This window comes from Halichoerus grypus, chromosome 2 (genome assembly GCF_964656455.1).
Source record: "Halichoerus grypus chromosome 2, mHalGry1.hap1.1, whole genome shotgun sequence".
Taxonomy (NCBI): Eukaryota; Metazoa; Chordata; class Mammalia; order Carnivora; family Phocidae; genus Halichoerus; species Halichoerus grypus.
The window spans coordinates 129001454-129019875 of NC_135713.1; the positions used below are offsets into that span (position 1 = coordinate 129001454).

Consider the following 18422-nt stretch of genomic DNA (forward strand, 5'->3'; position numbering starts at 1 on the left):
CTTATAAGTTTTTAAAGAAAATAAATTTATTGAAGGGTAGCAATGACTACAAAATTAACACGATCAAATCATGACTCAAGCCTTTGCATTAACTATAATATTTGGAGGGTAGGTAGAGAAAAAACCAAATAAGAATATGGACGTTTGAAAACTCCATTTTATCCAACCTGTAACTCTTTGCTAAATCTGGTGCATATTAGAAGATGTATTCAACACTGTCGCAAACACATTTGGCCAAAGTAAAAAATTTAAAACAGCTCTCCACTAATTTTATAACATTGCAAACCATTCTGTTTGCAAAATTAAAACAAAGAATGGCCCAATGAGTATTTCTAAGTAAAAGATTCTGCTAAAAAAAGAGAGAGAGAGAACATTAACAGAGAATGAGTGACGGCAACTAGAATAAGAAAATTAGCAACGTCAAGAAAGACATATAATTATTCAATATACATTTGTTTGGTTAGATCAATGCAACTCACTCAAGTAGTTGACTGCATTGTGAAGGAAAGGGTAGCATGATCCACAGGCCTGTTTGAAATTCTCACCTAATAATCCTATTTCAATCTACTTGTAAAGTAAAAGCACTGAGTCCATACCACAACAGACATCTTAACAATACTACGGAAGTCAAACCATTACCGGTACATTTTTTTTTTTTTTTTACAGTGCACAATTTAAGAAAACATCACGAGAGTATTCACTTTAAAAAATAATGACCAGTGGCGGGCGCCTGGGTGGCTCAGTTGGTTAAGCGACTGCCTTTGGCTCAGGTCATGATCCTGGAGTCCCGGGATTGAGTCCCACATCGGGCTCCCTGCTCAGCGGGGAGTCTGCTTCTCCCTCTGACCCTCCCCCCTCTCATGTGCTCTCTCTCATTCTCTCTCTCTCAAATAAATAAATAAAATCTTTAAAAAAAAAAAAAATGACCAGTGGATACAGTATACACAAAACAGACACCTCCATTATAATATTTTTTAATAAATAAAAGCACATTAACAAAAAAAAAAGAAGAATTAGAAGAAGAAGAAGAAGATAGGCAGCACCTGAAGCCTTTGACATTTGTAACTAAATGCTGGCACCCAAATGGTCTAACTGGTTATGTTTGACTAAGAGGCGCAAAAAAGGAGCCAAGTTTTGACTTTAACATTTTAATTCTAGTAGAGACAAGAGCTAGTGTGGGCTTACAGTCCTGTCACCTGATGGTGAGTACCATACCAGTCCTTCAAATGTCCTTATACTTTGGAAAGCAGGCCTGACTCTGGAGCACACGCCTTAATTAAATTCTGAATTTCCTTGAATTTTGGATGGTCTTTATCTGCCAGCAGCTGCAGCAGAACGGCCTCGCTCGTGGTCACTATGATCCCGGTTCGAGCAAGACGCTTTAAAAAAAAAAAAAAAAGGACAAATCAAGAAATGAGCATGACAAGGAACACTGTATTACAATAGCAAAAGCTATGGCGGGTCACAATAATTAGTGTCTTCTACTAAAACCATGGTCCAGTCGCTTCTTAGCCTTGTGGCTAAGATCATGTGTAAAAACCATGGTCCTTAGCCAGACCATCAAATCCAGTGATGGGGACAGATTTCAAACTAGTCACACCACAAACCCATTATGATTATTCTCGATATCAGTAATACGGACTAGAAATAAGCAAAAGAAAACATGAAGCTAATATTATGACTTCTAAGTGCCAGGGACAGAAGGGAAATCAAGACTATGAGTGTAAAACAATGCTCTTTGATTTCCTTTTTCTGTCTCCAAACATCTGACATACATCTGATATACAGCGATGTGTGTCCTTCTCCTAAGTAAGAAATGACTGGTGGTAGGAGAGCCTCAGGGGCACACGTGTGAGAATGTGCCCCTGGGCTGATAACAGACCCACCAGCACCGCCACCACCATAAACTTCAGAATCACGAAACAAGAGCATAAAATTTAAAGTTTCGCTGACAGGTCAAAGAAGGTCCTTGCCAAATCGCCCCAGTGGAACTGTAATAGAGAAGCAAGGACAGAAGTCTCAAGGAGGGAAGGATGGAGAGAGGAGGGCAAAGAAGACAAAGTCGAGAACAAGCAGGAGAGGGGCAGAGAAGGGAATGAGAGAGAATTCTGGAGTTAAGAGATGTCTTTTCTGGCTGTCTCTATTACCAGAAACCATAGGGAAAAACCCGGCCAACTGCTGTCCCAAGAACCATCAGCTCTAAGAACCATGGAAGACAGGTGGTTAGACACAATTCCTAGGCAGGCCAGAGGAAAAGACCCGGAGCAGTCATTCCTCATGAAGGAGGAGTCAGGACAAGAGCCAGAACATCCTCGTAGAGTGAAGGTGACGCCTTCAGACACTTGCGGATGCGCAGGCCCAACCTTCCCACGGGCAGAGCAAACTCTCCCTTTTTGTGCCCAAGCACGCAGGAGGGAGAAGCCAGAGCCCACTTCCTGGGAAGCCAGTGTGGACCCCAGCCCAGGAGAACGTGCAGAAGAGCAGGCAGAGCAGCTGACCAGAACGCTCAAGCAGGATTACGCAGGAAAGAGGGAGAAAAAAACCCAAGCATGCTGGTACCCTTTATGTTGGGGACAAATACCCGAAAGCGAGTTTTCTAAAGACTTCTGGAAACTAAAGTCCTCCTTTTAGTCCACTTCTGACGATCCTATCAAAACCTTTAGAAATCTCCAGGACCGTGTGCTTCCCTCCCAGAGAAGAGCAGGGGGCAAACGTAAGACTAGCTGCAGCTCAGCTGTCAGGTGTCAAACGCGGCTCCCGCGCTCACCAGCTGGAGGCCCGGCCCGGCCTCCCTCCCCGCCCGCGGTTCAATCGGGGGACTCTCAATGAGTCACTCTGATTCTCAATCACACACTTGCAGTGTCTGTGAAAGTGCCTGATACGTGCAAAAGTGCCGACAGAGGTCAGTTCTCGCTCATCTTTCTAGGTCCTTCGTGAGGCAGGAAGGACAGAGAACTGTTCCCAGGTCTAAGGAAGAAAGCTGATGACCCCCAAAACACCAGCATTCCCCAGTGCTCCGCTGACCACAGTCTGGTTGACTCCAGGCCAACACTCCTCGGTGAGGCTGAGAGTTGGGTCACCAGGGCAGAGGGAGGCTGGGATGCTCGAGGCACAGAGACACATCCTAGTCACCTGACACCAACGCAGCATTCCGTAGCTTCAAGACGGAGCTATGGCCAAGGGTGACTGGATTCAAAAAAAAAAAAAAAAATGAAGCCAAAAACCTGTGTAAGCAGAAGGCGCGGCTCAGCAACATGCAAAGTTTTCCAAACAGCCTCCCGCACCTTCCCACGGTATCTGCCAACCCCAAACTGAAAGGTGACTGGGCAGAAAGAGAAAAGCAACAGCTTCTGTAGACGGGCAGGTTTGTGCACACTCACGTGCGCTATTAGGACACCTACAGCCCTGCTCCCAAATTCTCGTTCTCTCCTGGCTGAAAATGAGGTGAAAACTTCAAACAGTGGCTCTTTAATGCACACAGGTATAGAGCTTCGTCGGCTTCCCAAGTCCATCCCCTACACTCACAAAATCAGTCCAGCAAGGCCAAAGGCAAAGTTACTCTGACCCACAAACCTCAAAATGCAAGGGCACAAAGCCACGAGGCTTTCAGAGAGGGCAAAGGGGGAAAAAAAAAAACCTAAACCCAGTAAATTTCCCATCAACATGAACACCCCCCGCACCCCCACAAGTCCAAGGGTATCAAGTTCCAGAGAGGGTTTCATTCTATTTTATTCTACATTTACTCTACAATTACTAGTTGGAAAAAACAATGCCTGACAAATGGTCGGTGCTCAAAATATTCTGTTGAAGAAAGCACATGCCACAAACCCCAGCACTGAAGTTTCAGTAATAGTAACTAAAATCTTATTAGTATATTAATCTCAACAGGCAATATGGGTAGTCTCAGGAATTCCGTGAGTAGCTATGTTCTAAAGGAAGAGGGAAGGCGAGCTGGCCAGATTGCTCTTTAACTTTCAAAGTCCTACAGTAAGAGAAAAAAAAAAACTAACCTTTCTCCCAATACCTCAGGTACAGACTACAACACCTCCATCGAAAATTAAGACCTGCGTTCAAACCCGTGTTATCCCTCCCGGGTCTGGACTCCTAATCACTGAGGTCAGACTACTTCTCAAAGAGTGTCAGGCGGTAAAGAGGTTCACCATGTTTTTATTCCCAGTCTTAGGAGAAGACAGAAGTGCCAACCATCATAATTTTCTGTAATAAATGCCATAATAAAGACATGTCTCAAAAACTGATTTGATCGGAGGACAAAAGTCCTTGCGATTTCTTTATAAGCAAGATTATTGTTATTTTTGGATGTTTTTAGTTTTCCACTTCCGTGGAAACACTTCAAGTTCTGGAGCTCAGCCTTCCTAGAGAAGGGACGGCCAACCAGGGCCTTAAAGAAACTGCTGCTGCCAAGCCCAGACTTGCTTCCGCATCGGCCCTCTGCACTGACTTTGCTCCTTCCTGGCCTCTGACGCTCTCATGTGCTCTACCTCAACACCCCTGGGAACGCTCTCGGCTAACGCGATGACTCTGCAGTCCAACAGAGAAAGTGGTTCATAGGCCAGCTTGGGCCTGAACACCGGAGGATCTCAACAACAACGACAAAAATATCTGTATCTCCCATTCTCAGTAAAAATCATCAGTTAAAGAACATGCCAACTCAATCCACATGGACATGCTAAAATTATTACAGAACTAGAATTAAATGTGAGAGAAACAACAATCCACAATATGGAGTGACCTGTTTCAAAGGATTATGTGGTAGTTTGCTTTTCAACAGTCTTGGAAGAGAAAACGCTTATGAAAGAGTACTGTTAAGCAAAACTGACAAAACATCTCTGATTCCCTGACCGTGGTCCACCCTGACCCTCTGGGGCAGACAGCCAAGAAACACTGTGTGTGAGTGGCATCCACGGGCACTCACACACCTCCCATGCCCAGAAATTCAAGTCCGAGGAAACCCAACAGAGGCTGAACCAGTCTTAGGCCCACCATGCCCTAGGGCTGGGCTGAGTTCAACCTAGGTGGGCTGTTTCTGATTTGCAAATCTCTCAATGATGCAGATTAAGCTTACCAGAATGCCTCTTACAAGTTCATGCATCAAACTATAGCAAAGTTATGAGGAAAGATGTACAAGAGCTTTTGGTGTCACCAGAAATCTAGATCTGAGGAGACAGAGGATATGAAACAAGATTTAGTGGCAAGACCTCAAAGGGCGGTCAGCGCACCATCAAGACTCTGGAAGTCGATGAGTCTGATGTTGTTAGAAGAAACTAAAATTGAAGATGTCACTCTTTCATTGCTATGAAGTATTCATGATTCTTCGAATTAACTGGGAAACGTTGATAAATTATTTATTTTCAAGCAGGACAATTACCTCAAGAGCAAACACCCGATCCATCATGCTTCTCGATGAGGTGGCATCAGCAACAATATGAACCTCAATACCTCGGCCAACTAGCTCCAGAGCTGTTTGCTGGATGCACACATGAGTCTAGGAGGAAAATTAAAAATCCTATGTAATAATGCAGTCACACATTTTACAAACATGCAACAACACGATAAAGGAAGAAAAAGCACTACAGTTCTCATGACCTCGTCCTACATCTGATTTTGCCTCTAATTTGCTAGGTGATCTTGAAAATAAACAGCATCTCAGGCTTTGGTTTCCTCACTGTAAAGTCAGAAATTGGATTACATCACGCTTCCTCATACTAGGATCCTCGAACATATTCTTGGAGCTCCATGAGAATTTTTTTAAAAAGATTTTCATCTGTCATCTGATGACCTTCCTAGGGCTGACTACTACCACTCCATTTTGATGCCACTCGCGGTTGGTTTATTTCTGAACTCACTCTGAGTGCCTAACACAAAGAATGAGTCAGCAGTACTGGAGACGGAGAAACAAGTAGAAAAACTAAGTTGGTACGAGGTATCCAGTAGTAAAGGTAGGCCAAGTTAAAAATAACAAGTGACAAAGGCAAAAAATATCCAGTATACAGCACAAGCAGATGTATTATAGAGATTCCATCTTTGTAGGTACTAACTTGTAACAATTCATTAGCAGAGAATACAGAGCAAAACCATGCCCGACAAGAGCTCCGTTATATAAGCAATGAAAGCACATTTCAATCATACCAGGATGCCAACCTTATGTGCGTGTGACGAGTGAGCTTTGGAGAATTATCAACTGACATGCCATTAAAATTGGCACTGGAGGAGTGTTCAAAGATGATTTTGATTAGGCATGAGGTCTAATAATGATGAATGAGCAAAAAAAGTGCCCAAGTCAGCGACAATATTTGGCATGACATATTTACATAAACAGGCTTCCTCTATATTATCATTATTGAAGTCAAGATACAAAAATATTTAATGCACACCTAAACCTAAGGCTGCATCTTTCTACTCTTAAAACCTACTGTATAAAACCTACCATCATAGGTATATTAAATTAATACTATTTGGATTTCATTGTATTTATGATTTTTTCCATAATTCTTAAATGTAATTCAATAGCTGTTTAAATGCTATGAATAAATACATATATCTTGTTTATACATATGCAAAAAAAGAGATCAACAAAAATCATTTTAATCAGCATGAGGAATCCATGAGTATTTTTTAAAAAGATATGTCAGTGATTTAAGCATAAAGGACAATGAACTACATGACTTCTAAGGTTTTTCTACAGCAAAAATATGACCAAGGTGAAATCCTACAACACATAAATAAAAATAACGCCTCTGATGAAAATGTGCCCCAAAAGTAGTAGTTAAAAGCAAAGGCCCAAGAATTGATCAGCCTAGATTCAAATCCAACTCCATCCCTTAACCAGCTACATGCCTCAAGCAAATTGTATAGCATGTGTGTTTTAGTTTCCTCATCTGTAACAGGGGGAGACCAAAAGTACTTAATTGGCTCAGAAAGTCACTGGGAGTGTTAAATGAATGAAGAGATACAGATCACTGCCATGCAAAGAGTCAACACTCAATAAAGGGTGGATGTTTTTCATCATTACTATCACCTACCACCTAGTCTATATATAAAATTGCACTGTCAAAATAACCAAGTTCTTCTACAAATGCTATTGTATCCCAAACATAACAATAGGCACTTACTTCTACTCCAAATAATACAACACTCCGGACTCCAGGAATCTCAGCTAACGCTGCTTCTACTTCTGGTACTACCATTGAAAACTTGGTCTTTGGAAGGACGAGTTTTACACCTGTTAGATCAATTTCTTGAACGGTGCTTCCAAGACCTTTAGGGTACTGTTCTGTTACAATAACTGGAATTCCTAACATTCGGGCCCCTTGTAACTGGAAAAAACAAAAACCAAAGATAATTAGCAATATACATATCTGTAAATATATACATGTATATCATGCTTCAGGAAATTGGAAAAAATAAACAAGCAAACATACCAATCTTTGTCCCACACTAATAATATCCCCAAAATATTTGATGGCTGGTCTGAATCGTTCCTGCATATCACAGCAGAAAAACACAGTGCTTGAAGGTGTAAGATTTCCCAGGGTGGTGAGCTGAGGAGAAAAGAAAAAAGAAGGATTTGGCACTCGTTATACAACGACATTTATTTTCAGTGGAGGTCAATAAAGGAGAAAAGTGTTCCTACTGTTTGACCCAGTAAGTCAATTTCTACAACTATTATCCAAAAGAAGAGATCCGAATTACAGAAAAAAAAAAAAAGTTATCCACAAAGATGTTGACTGAATTGCTTTTAACAGTGAAAATGAGAAATAAATCAAGGACCAACAATACAGAAATGATTTCACAAATTTTAACACAGTCCCATGATAAAACATTTTTTTAGAGAACTAAAATAACATATGAAAATAAGTGTTCAAAATATTTGAACCACCTATGAAGAAATACTCATGATCTAATGTTAATTTTAAAAAGAGAGCACAGTTCAACAGTATCTCAATCATGTAAAAATATAAATAGAAGCCAGAAGCAAATATATGAAAGTATTAACAAGTAGTTACACAGTTATGGGTGCTGGTAATATTTTTTCTTTATACGTTTCTTACCTTCTCCAAATGCTACTTAAAAACCCTCCCAAATGTTATTTAAAAATATGCATTGCTTTTATAATTAGAAAAAAATGTTACAATAGTGAACAACTAAGTTTGATGATGGCACTGCTTACAAGTACGAAAAGTAATCCTGAAAATAATCTGTAGCAGAGACTATGGAACATAACACTGAAAAAACAGAAACAAATCCAGAATCGCTCTGTCATCAAGACAGAAATATTAAGATGCTGTTCTCAGGAATAACTTCTCTCAGAGTTCAAGAAAGAAATGCAATGAAATGATGCCAGGCACATCACCACTGTTCAATGGACAGACATAAATTGGACACCTGCATTCTTCAACATATTCATCACCATCAGGAAATTAATGAATTAACGTTAAAAACAGGCATTAGATTACCCAGCTTTAATTAATTGCCAGAGTCGCTCTACAGGAACAACTTGGGCCCAGTATGAATCTACAAAAGAAGTGAAAACCACTGGTGAATGTTAAGAATTTCATGTCACTCATGGATTCTTAAAGGTCCATGATGCTTTTCTTCTTACCTTCTCAAATTTCAGAAAGCACTGTAGAGGAAGCAGTCCAGTCCTGAATGAACCCACGCCCCTCCTCTTACTAGCCAGCCCTTAGATCTCCCCTCTAACTTTCCCATTTTGCCCTAAAACCACCCATGGATAATAGCTGTTAATAATTTTCTAGAGAAACCTGTGTCCCTATTACATGGTGGTGGCTTCCCCACCAGCCTGGCCCTAGACCCTCCCTACAGACCCTACTACTGAGGGCTACTCTCAGGAAACAGTCACCACAGGAATTAAGTGAATCATTAAAAGGAATCTTTTATCCTTCCAGTGAGTTTGTACTTTCTTATCTAGGTGCTCTGGTACCCATCTCCCTTCGGTGTGAACTCTACAGACCAAGTTCATGGCAGAATGGGAGTGCCATCTGTAATTCTAACACTATGCATAGGGTTTCCCTACTTTGCCAATAAAGTATGATTAAAATAAATATCCAAGCATCTTAAATTATATATTCTATCTTTAACTGTTTGCTCCCTTAAATTTTTAATGCAAGTATCATTTTCCAAAACAGTGAGCATGTATATATAAGTACCTAGGACACAATTTTTTAAAACCAATTACTATTTATAAATAGGTATTTTAAATTCTCAGGAAAAATTAAATTTTGGATCAAAGGGCTCAAAGTCTAAGTGGGTCCCTAGACACCCACAATGTGTTTAGGGCACATGACGGAATGTGGTTTACCTGCAACTGGTCAGTTTCAAATTAGAGCAATGCAACTCAGCCATTCTCGTCATTCCACAGCAGTGAAAGCAGTAAGCAGGCCAAGTAAACCAAAGTAAGTGTGCCGGATGGCCAACCATTATCATACTTAGGGCTCATAGCTGCTTTATCTCCAGCTTGCAGATCTCATCTCAGATAATGGACAAACTCAGTATGCATTCCTAACAAGTTCAGTCATCCTGACCCTAAATTCACAGAAGGTTATAAACAGCAAATCAGAACGGAAGCTGCTGGAGATAGGCAAACTGGTATCGGCAAGAAATGATAGATGACAGAGACAAGATTCAAAATACACTGAAAGATCAAAACTCAACTAGTTCCACATCTAGACTTCTAGTGGAGAAGTATGTATATAACTTATAAATTGGGACATCATTTTAGCACACTCAATAAGAAAATGTTAAATTATATAATACTTCAGGACCACGATATTGAAATGGCCAAAATATTTACTATTGGGATACTTAAAGGAATAAAGCCTTACCTACCCAGAAACCCTAAATATTCATAGTTGTGGTCTCCTGGGGTTTCTGTTCCTACCTCCTTTCAGCTGTGAGGTCTCCTGTTCTGGGCAGGGGGCCATATCAGATATACGTCATAGTAGACACAGACTGAGGACGTCAGAAAATGCTGCCATAAAATCCTCACCACCTTGCAAAACCCTTTTAGTACAGGAACTCATCTATTAACCTTCAGCAAACAGAAACGACAGAGATAATGTGACAAGGCATGTTTTTGTGCAGAGATGACTGGTTATAATTTAGTGAATCAAAAATGCCCAGATATCCTCCTCTCTGTAAGACAGAGTCAAACTCCTGACATCCCCTTGGATGTGGCATGAAGTAATTTGCTTCCTCAAAGTAGAATACAGAGGGGGTCAGGTGACTATTGACAGTGGGAAAACCTGGCAGACACTGCCTCAGCCGGGTGATCAAAACCGAGATAATCAGTGATGCCACACTGATAGCGTACCATCTTGAAAAAACGTGATGAGAACGACCTTCACGATCTGCCTCTCAAAATCCCACAACCCCATTTGAAGCATGAGAAAAACATCAGATAAACCAAAACCGAGGTACATTCTACCAAAATATCTGACCAATACTCGTCAAAACCATCATGTCATCAAAAACAATACAAATCTGAAAAACTGTCATTGCCCAGGGGAGCCTAGAAAGACATGACAACTAGACATAATTAGCATCCAAGAATGGATTGTAGAAGAGAAAAATGGCACTCGGGAAAAACTGGTGTAATGTGAATACAGTGTAGAGCTCAGAGAATCATATGTACCAATGCTGGTTCCTTGGCTGTGACCAGCATTGTGCCCAGTAATGTAAGATGTTAGTCAGGGGCGGAAACTGGTACAAGTATCCAGGATCTCTCTGAGCGATCTCTGCAACTTTGCTGTAAGTCTAACACTGCGCTAAAACTAAAAGCTTTTTTTTTTTTTTTTAAAGAAAACAACAAAAAAAGTATCCCTACACTATGGTAGTTGGGGAAAAAAAATGCTACTTTATGAATAACCTGCATAATTGATAAGCCAAAAAGAAGGCTTTGAGGCTACAATAAAAAGGAGAAAAAACAAACAAAAAAACAACCCTGAAAAACTCTAACCATGTCCCACCAACTCACCCCCAAATCCACATGAATTCAAGTAAGTTATTAAATTACACCCTGAGTCTAAAATCTGGAGACTTTTTTTTTTTTTTTTTAAAGATTTTATTTATTTATTTGACAGAGAGATACAGCGAGCAAGAGAGAACAGTGGGAAAGGGAGAAGCAGGCTTCCCACCGAGCAGAGAGCCTGATGCAGGGCTCGATCCCAGGGCCCCGGGATCATGACCTGAGCCAAAGGCAGACGCTTAACGACTGAGCCACCCAGGCGCCCCAAATCCGGAGACTTCTTAATTTCAGTCATGAATTTCTCTTAAACCCAAACCTTGTAGATAACTAAAAATGCTGCTCGGACACACGCTCTAACTGCAAGATAACCAATTAAAAGTACACTTGCCCAAATGCCGTCACAAGTAAAAAACAGCAATTACAGATCATTGCATATTCAAGAAACATGAAAAAAATCACATATAAAAATATGTGTGCATACACACTTTCATATACCTATGTATCTACAAACATCTCTATACATACACACACATAGATAATACATATTTCAATAAACCTATTTAAATACAAAAAACTGATCAGAGCCAATAGCCTCCTCAAGCAAGAGTTTCAGAGATCAATTTCAAGTATAAATTTTTGTCCACTTTCTTAAGAAATGTCATAGCTGGAATCTGACCTTAAATTTCACAGTCAAGGGCGCCTGGGTGGCTCAGTTGGTTAAGCGACTGCCTTCGGCTCAGGTCATGATCCCGGAGTCCCGGGATCGAGTCCCACATCGGGCTCCCTGCTCGGCGGGGAGTCTGCTTCTCCCTCTAACCCTACCCCCTCTTGCACTCTCTCTCTCTCTCAAATAAATAAATAAAAATCTTTAAAAAAAAAAAAAAAAAAATTTCACAGTCAAAAGACTTTTCACCCCCAAGTCCCATTATTCTGGTTATCATGACAGTATTTCCCTTTCTTCACTACCACCTATGTTCTGACCATTTTCTTTTTCTTTTTTTTTTTTTTTAAAGATTTTATTTATTTATTTGAGAGAGAGAATGAGATAGAGAGAGAGCATGAGAGGGGGGAGGGTCAGAGGGAGAAGCAGACTCCCTGCTGAGCAGGGAGCCCGATGCGGGACTCGACCCTGGGACTCCAGGATCATGACCTGAGCCGAAGGCAGTCGCTTAACCAACTGAGCCACCCAGGCGCCCTGTTCTGACCATTTTCTAACAGTGGCTGTCCATCTGCAAGGAACGCGTCCCTCCTCTGCTAAGTGTCCCTGGTTACTCAGGACGAGCACATACAGGGAGGCTGGCCTTGCTCAGTGATGCTCTTTCCGTGCCCCAGTTCTGTTCTTCCATAAAAGCAATTCACGGTGTTACATGTTGAATTCTGTCCCCCAAAATCCGTATGTTGAATTCCTAACCCCCTGGGACCTCAGAAAGTGACCTTATTTGGAAACAGAATCATTGAAAAATAATTAGTCAAGATGAGGTCACACTGGGGCAGGGCTGAGTGCCGACACCAACATGACTAGCATCCTTATAAAAAGAGGCAATTTGGACAGAGAAGGCCTTGGGAACATGAAGGCAGCGATGAAGGTGATGGGTTTATATGCCAAGCAATGCCAAAGATCGCCAGCAAACCACCAAGAGCCAGGAGAGAAGCATGGAAGAGGTTCTCCCTCACGGTCCTCAGAAGGAGTCAACCCTGACTGCTAGCCTCCAGACTGTGCGGAAATAGACTGCTGTTGTAGAAGCCACTCAGGGTGTGGTACTTTGTTATAACAGCCTTCTAGCGCGAACTACTACAGTGAGTAAACTGTGTATCTTTAGGCATGATTAAAGTTTCAAATTGTAAGTGGGATGTGTTCAAAACTGTGGTAGTCTACGAGAGTCACAAGATAGGCATGATGTGCTCAGGAGAGAGTCCAGAAGGGCGGTCGGATATCATTATTTCACTCACAAGTATTTGCAAGGAAATGTGATTACCACAGCTACAGCAAGGCCTTGCTCCAACATGGACTCCCTTAAAACAGAGTTTTATGACGTGATTCCCCCGGGGTTACAAGGCTCCCTACACAGCAGAGCTGTGGGCGTTAGAATCTGAGACCAAATCTCAATTTCCCTAAATTCAATCACATGAAATCAGACAAATCATTTACATTTTCAAACAGCAGTGTCTCAATCTGTAACAAAGCAACAAAACAGTATCCACCTCAGAGGGCTACCTCAAGGTTTCAATGGGCTTCATGTAATCAATCAATAGATTCATAGTTCCCACACTCAAACACAGCTTATTTACAGGTAGGCTCCACAAGGGGAAAGAGGCATACAGTGCAGTAATCTAAAATGTTAAATTTTTTGGAAGTTACACACACACATACACACACACACACACACACACAAAATCCCATCAAACCAATGGTGGAGAGACCAACCACATCTCTCATGATCCAGATGTTTCCTCTCAGTGCCCTGACACTGTTCACCTCCCCGAGATCTGTCCCGCCTGCTCCTACTGTTTCTGAGCATTACTATCTATCTGCTCCTCCTACGTGCTCCCACAGTAAAGGTTTCATAATCAGAAATCACCACCTTCAAACCAGCGAGCCCAAGGGGGGACAGATTCCTTTCCTTCTTCTTCCCAAACCCTGTCTTCTCTCCCTTCCCACCATGAACTCTGGGGTCTCTTCTGGCTAGTAAATGTCATGCCCTCTGTTAAAAATAATAACAGTAGTAATAAACCTCTAAGAAAGTGAAGGTGCTGGAGCCAAATCCCTTCCCAATTAACCATCTCAGGAAAGGTCAAAATAACGTTCCCAGGGAAGTCCTTATCTCCCGCCCCACACGAAGCTGCCAGAGCCTTCCCTCCTCCGGAGGCAAAATGGCCTCACTGGCATCCTCCTCCTCATGTCCACCTCTTCCTCTCTTCTGTTCGGGCTCTGCCTTCCATGGTGACAAGCTGGAAAATACACTGGTGGTGGTAGGATATCAAATGTACAGGAGTTTGCAGGGTTGAATGCTTCCGTTAGTAAAAACTTGGGAAATGCCTTTGGAAAAATTAAAACTTATAAGTTATAAAAATGACCCAAATGCCCACCGTTTAATCCTCTCATTTACCTTTCTTCCTCTGCGTCTCAAAACGCCTCAGACTTCAAGCATTCTGACAAAGCCGAAGACACATAAAACATGAGCTGTCTTCAGCTACCTGAGCTGTCAGCAGACGCTCGGTCACTGTGACAGATGATTTCAGAGAAGGCGACACTCCAAAGTCCCATACTGACACCGAGGGTCTCAACGATCGGTCCCCACAGAACCGCTAACCCACCACAGGTGCACAAGTATGGCACAGGAAACCACCGCGTTTTACAAGATCATAGCAGTAACAGAACAAACATGAAAAGAAAGTCACTCCCCTATGTAAATTAAGAATATACTCTAGAATATATAGTATGTGAGCCAGGGCCCTAGAGGCTCTAAGCTCTATGGTCAAGGAAATAACAAGTTATATTATTTAAGCAGTGGACTACATGGGGCCAAACTTATGCTCTCTGTCCCTGCCTCTGGGAGAAAGGGCCTATCGTGCCCCAGGAGCACGGCCTCACTGATGGGCCATCTTGAGCCTTCCTAAGTGACAGGCATTGATTCCAAAGAACAGTGAACACCAGCCAAACAAATAATATTACAAGTTCAAGTTTGTGGCCTGTCCTCTATTCTGCTTGATATTTTCATTAAGCACGAAGAGAGAAGATGAATGCTATAGTCAGCTACGAGGGAGGACTTGATGCTCCCCCATTACCAGAGAACCTTGGGCAAATTTCCTCTATGTTCCGCTCTTTTGCAAAATCAGAGTTCGGTTATCAGGTAAGGAACAAGAATGGGGTCTTATCCATGTTTGGATTCATCGTGCCAGGCACTTAAAGCTGCCACTCAAATGTTCTTGCGATGAACTCTATGGTCTCATTTAGCTATAAAATGTCCATGTCTCTAGGATCATACAGCTAGGTTCCAAAAACGTGTAATAAAACGTTCATGAAAACAACTATCTTCCCTTTCACTTCTGAGTATATACACACATAAGGATATATATATATATATATATAGACACATATATACATACAAATAAGTATCAGCATAGCTTTACGGATATATATGGAGTGTGTGTAGCCTTCCACATTTATTTTATGGCTGGAGGAGGCACCGGGCCGAAGAAGTCATAGTATTATGATTACTAAAAGGAGATAATATAAAGAAAAATATTGTTAAAAACTTTAAAATATTTAAAGTATTATATAACAGACTCTTAAGAACTCTTGGGCTATTTAGTGGGCTATAAATAACATTTTTAAAAAGATGGAACAGAGTTGTGCTATTATTATAATTATTTTAAACATCAGCACCAAAAAAAATGTTATCTCCTATACCAAGCAAAAGCCACAAGTCACCTGAATTATAAAATGGCTTTTGAGAATGTACAGGACATTTCAGGTATACACATATACATCATTAATTTCCAGAATGTTTCATTAAAAAGAGTTGGCAGACCTAGGCCTTGAATGTTTCAAAATAAATAAATGTGAACTTTGGGGGGTTAAAACAGACTTAGAAATGTGGGGTGCGGGGGGTAGCTAGTTTGACAACATCTTACTAGATATAGCCCACCCTCCCTCCCAACCACTACAGGAAATGCATCACAAAGAAGTCTGCATCTTCAGTTCAGCTCCAGACCTCCTCAGTTAGAATCTGGATTCTGGCCTTTATTAATGGATTTGTCAAAGGTGCATCCAACTTCTTGGGTATTTTGGCAACAATAACCTAAATACACTGACAAGGAAGGCTGCAGAGAGGTGTCAGCCATGAAAACTCTGGAAGACATAAAAATGGGGGGCTAGTAAACACCTACCCACCACGATTCTCACAATTCTCTGTATGGAAAACAGAGCAAATTCTGGGGAATCAGAGATCATCCCTCTAGGATCCCCACAGGGGTAAACAGTGGAATCTCATAGCCTTTGTCCTCTGAACACAGGAAATTTATCCAGGTAAAAGTATCTGCTTTGGAAGCTTCTGGCATGGGTGCTGGGGTGATAAGAAACAAAATCAATTCTGCAGCTAGCTGACTACAGCTAGGGGAAAAAAAAAATCTAGAGAACAATCTTAAGAATATGACACGCAAAAACAAAAAAAGATAAATATGACACTTGAATATTAAAATGCCTTCTAAGCCTGATTCCCAAATTTCAGTTTGGTCTTCCGAAGAAATGGCTTATCAGTTTCTCAACGAAAGAAAAATTGATAGTGTAGTACCTAAAATATACCTTATGTCCTCTCTTTTCAAAAATAAAAACCCTCCAGTGAAGCCTCTGAGCGTAAAAAGGACAAGAGACAGGCTCGCATAGTTATTAGTGCATGACTTCAAAAAAAAATATCTAAAAGCTATAAAATAATCCTCAGGTGCAACAACTTTCTCAGCCAGCACCATCGGAAAATCCTGGTGGAGCGGAAGTTGGGTAATTAACAAGGTATTACAGTCCTGGAGTCAAATGACTTTTTCAACGAAGGCGACGCATATATCATCAACAGATTCAGTAACCAGTTACCAGGACGAGGCTACGCACTTAAGGTTAGGGGAGGCTTAAGCTCCAGGAACTGCAAGCTGCGGAGAGGAGCCGGGAAAGGTCTGACTCCTGAAGTTTGTGTTTCCGCAAGTGGTAAACACAACTCCGGGTAACAAACCCTTAGGCCAACACTCCGCGTCAACTCTTTACCCCATTCGGCAGCACTCCCACAAAAAATCACAGTTAGTACCGCACAGCCCTTGGGTTACGCAGGCGGCTGGACTTGCTCCTGGCACACAAAGCGGATGCGGGCGGTCGAGGACCACACACGTGGGGGCGTTCTCGCCCGCCCGGACGCGCTGGGAGGCCCACGCCCCCGCTTCGGGCGACGACAGCTGGTGACCGTCACCTTCGGACTGGCCCATTCTCTGGGCCGTCCCCGAGGACTGCAATCGCGGCGCAGCCCTTCCAAGCCAGCGAGGCGCGCAGGGCCCGGCGCCAGGGCGGCGCGGGGCACCTGAGGAGCGCGGCGGGGGCGGGGACAGGGACGCGCGGGTACCGGGAACAGTGGCGGGGCGCGCGGCCCTCCCGCGGGACCCACCTGGATCTGAAGCGGCACGAGGCGGACCTTGCAGCGCTCGCTCACCGCGAAGCCCTTGGGCAGGTCCACGTACTGGCCCCACTCCTCGGCGAAGAGCTGCACCACGAATTTGCGGTGCATGTCGATCTGGTCGCCGTACAGGCTGAGGAACTTCTGGATGAGCAGCTCGTAGCCCGCGCCGTGCGGCACGGACGAGGGCCGCGCGAAGACCGAGAAGCAGAAGAGCACGGGGACCGTGCCCGACGGCGCCCCCGCGCCGCCGCTATTGGGGAGCGCCGGGACAGCCAGCTCCGCCGCCGCCATGTTCCCCCGAGCGTCTGCCAGCTCCGAGGCCAGCGAGGCGCAGACTGGGCCGGCCGCCGCGGCCCCGCCTCCCCGCGCCGCCCGCCCGCTCGGGACGGCGAAGGGGCGGGCCCTGGCGGCTGCCGCTCGCGCGCCCTTCCCCGCCCCGCAGAGGGCGGACAGCGGCGGAGGGCTGGGCGGTGGGGCCGGAGTGCGCGCGAGCCAGCGCCTGCGCCCGCCGCCGGGACCGCCCCCTCCAACCTGGACCTGTCTGGGCGGCCCCGGGGCGCGCCTAGTGCGCGGGAGAGGTGTGTGCCCCCGCCCCTTCGCCCGCGCTCCGCCCCCCTTCGAAAGAGCGCTGTTCGCGGGGAGTTTACGTAGTGCTTGGGGAGCCAGGGCTGCCTGGCTGAATCTGCCGGGACGGGTTACCTGTTGGCCTTGTGCGGAGACAGGCGGGCAGTCCTCTTCGGGGGTGGCAGCAGTAATGTCAAAACCGATAGGTCGGACTGATAGAGACTCTAAGAAGAGCAGCAGAATCTAATGTTTCCTTAGGAGGGTCATCCGAGGCCCCGAATTTCCTATTTTTTCAGTCCCATGGAATACAGTATCTCTAGGAGTGAATTTGAGATCTTGGCCTCCCTTTATCTCAGCCCAATTTCACGGAGAACTTGGATTGGGAATTGCAAAATATAAAGAGGTTTATGAGTAAAAATCGAGACTTTATATTCAAACTGAGTTTTTCTGTTTTTAAGTGAGTATAAGGTCAAATAAAGTAATCCCCTGCCTTATGAACACCATAAAGCACTAGCTACAATTAACTGGAATTAGAGAAGCATACACTATGAACAAAGTTTCCTTTACATCAGGTCGTGGGTCAAGATAGGCTCACGAGTCTAAACACATTTTAGGTATTGAGCGTTTCCTCTTCTTGGAATGTAATTAACTGTTAAGTCAGGGTTTCTCCGCTGGCATTGTTGACATTTGGAAAGCAG

The 18422-nt window shown here is 43.4% G+C and overlaps 1 protein-coding gene across 1 annotated transcript; it reads right to left on the reverse strand.

Annotated features, from left to right (window-relative positions):
* Positions 1 to 1132: 1132 nt before the first annotated feature.
* On the reverse strand, positions 1133 to 17541 carry ISOC1 (isochorismatase domain containing 1). The gene is made up of 5 exons (XM_036082060.2): positions 17149 to 17541; positions 7440 to 7559; positions 7131 to 7334; positions 5387 to 5503; positions 1133 to 1379 (listed from the first exon to the last, which is right to left on the reverse strand). Exons 1-5 carry the CDS (start codon positions 17449 to 17451, stop codon positions 1233 to 1235), a joined length of 891 nt encoding a protein of 296 aa, XP_035937953.1. The 5' UTR covers positions 17452 to 17541; the 3' UTR covers positions 1133 to 1232.
* Positions 17542 to 18422: the final 881 nt, after the last annotated feature.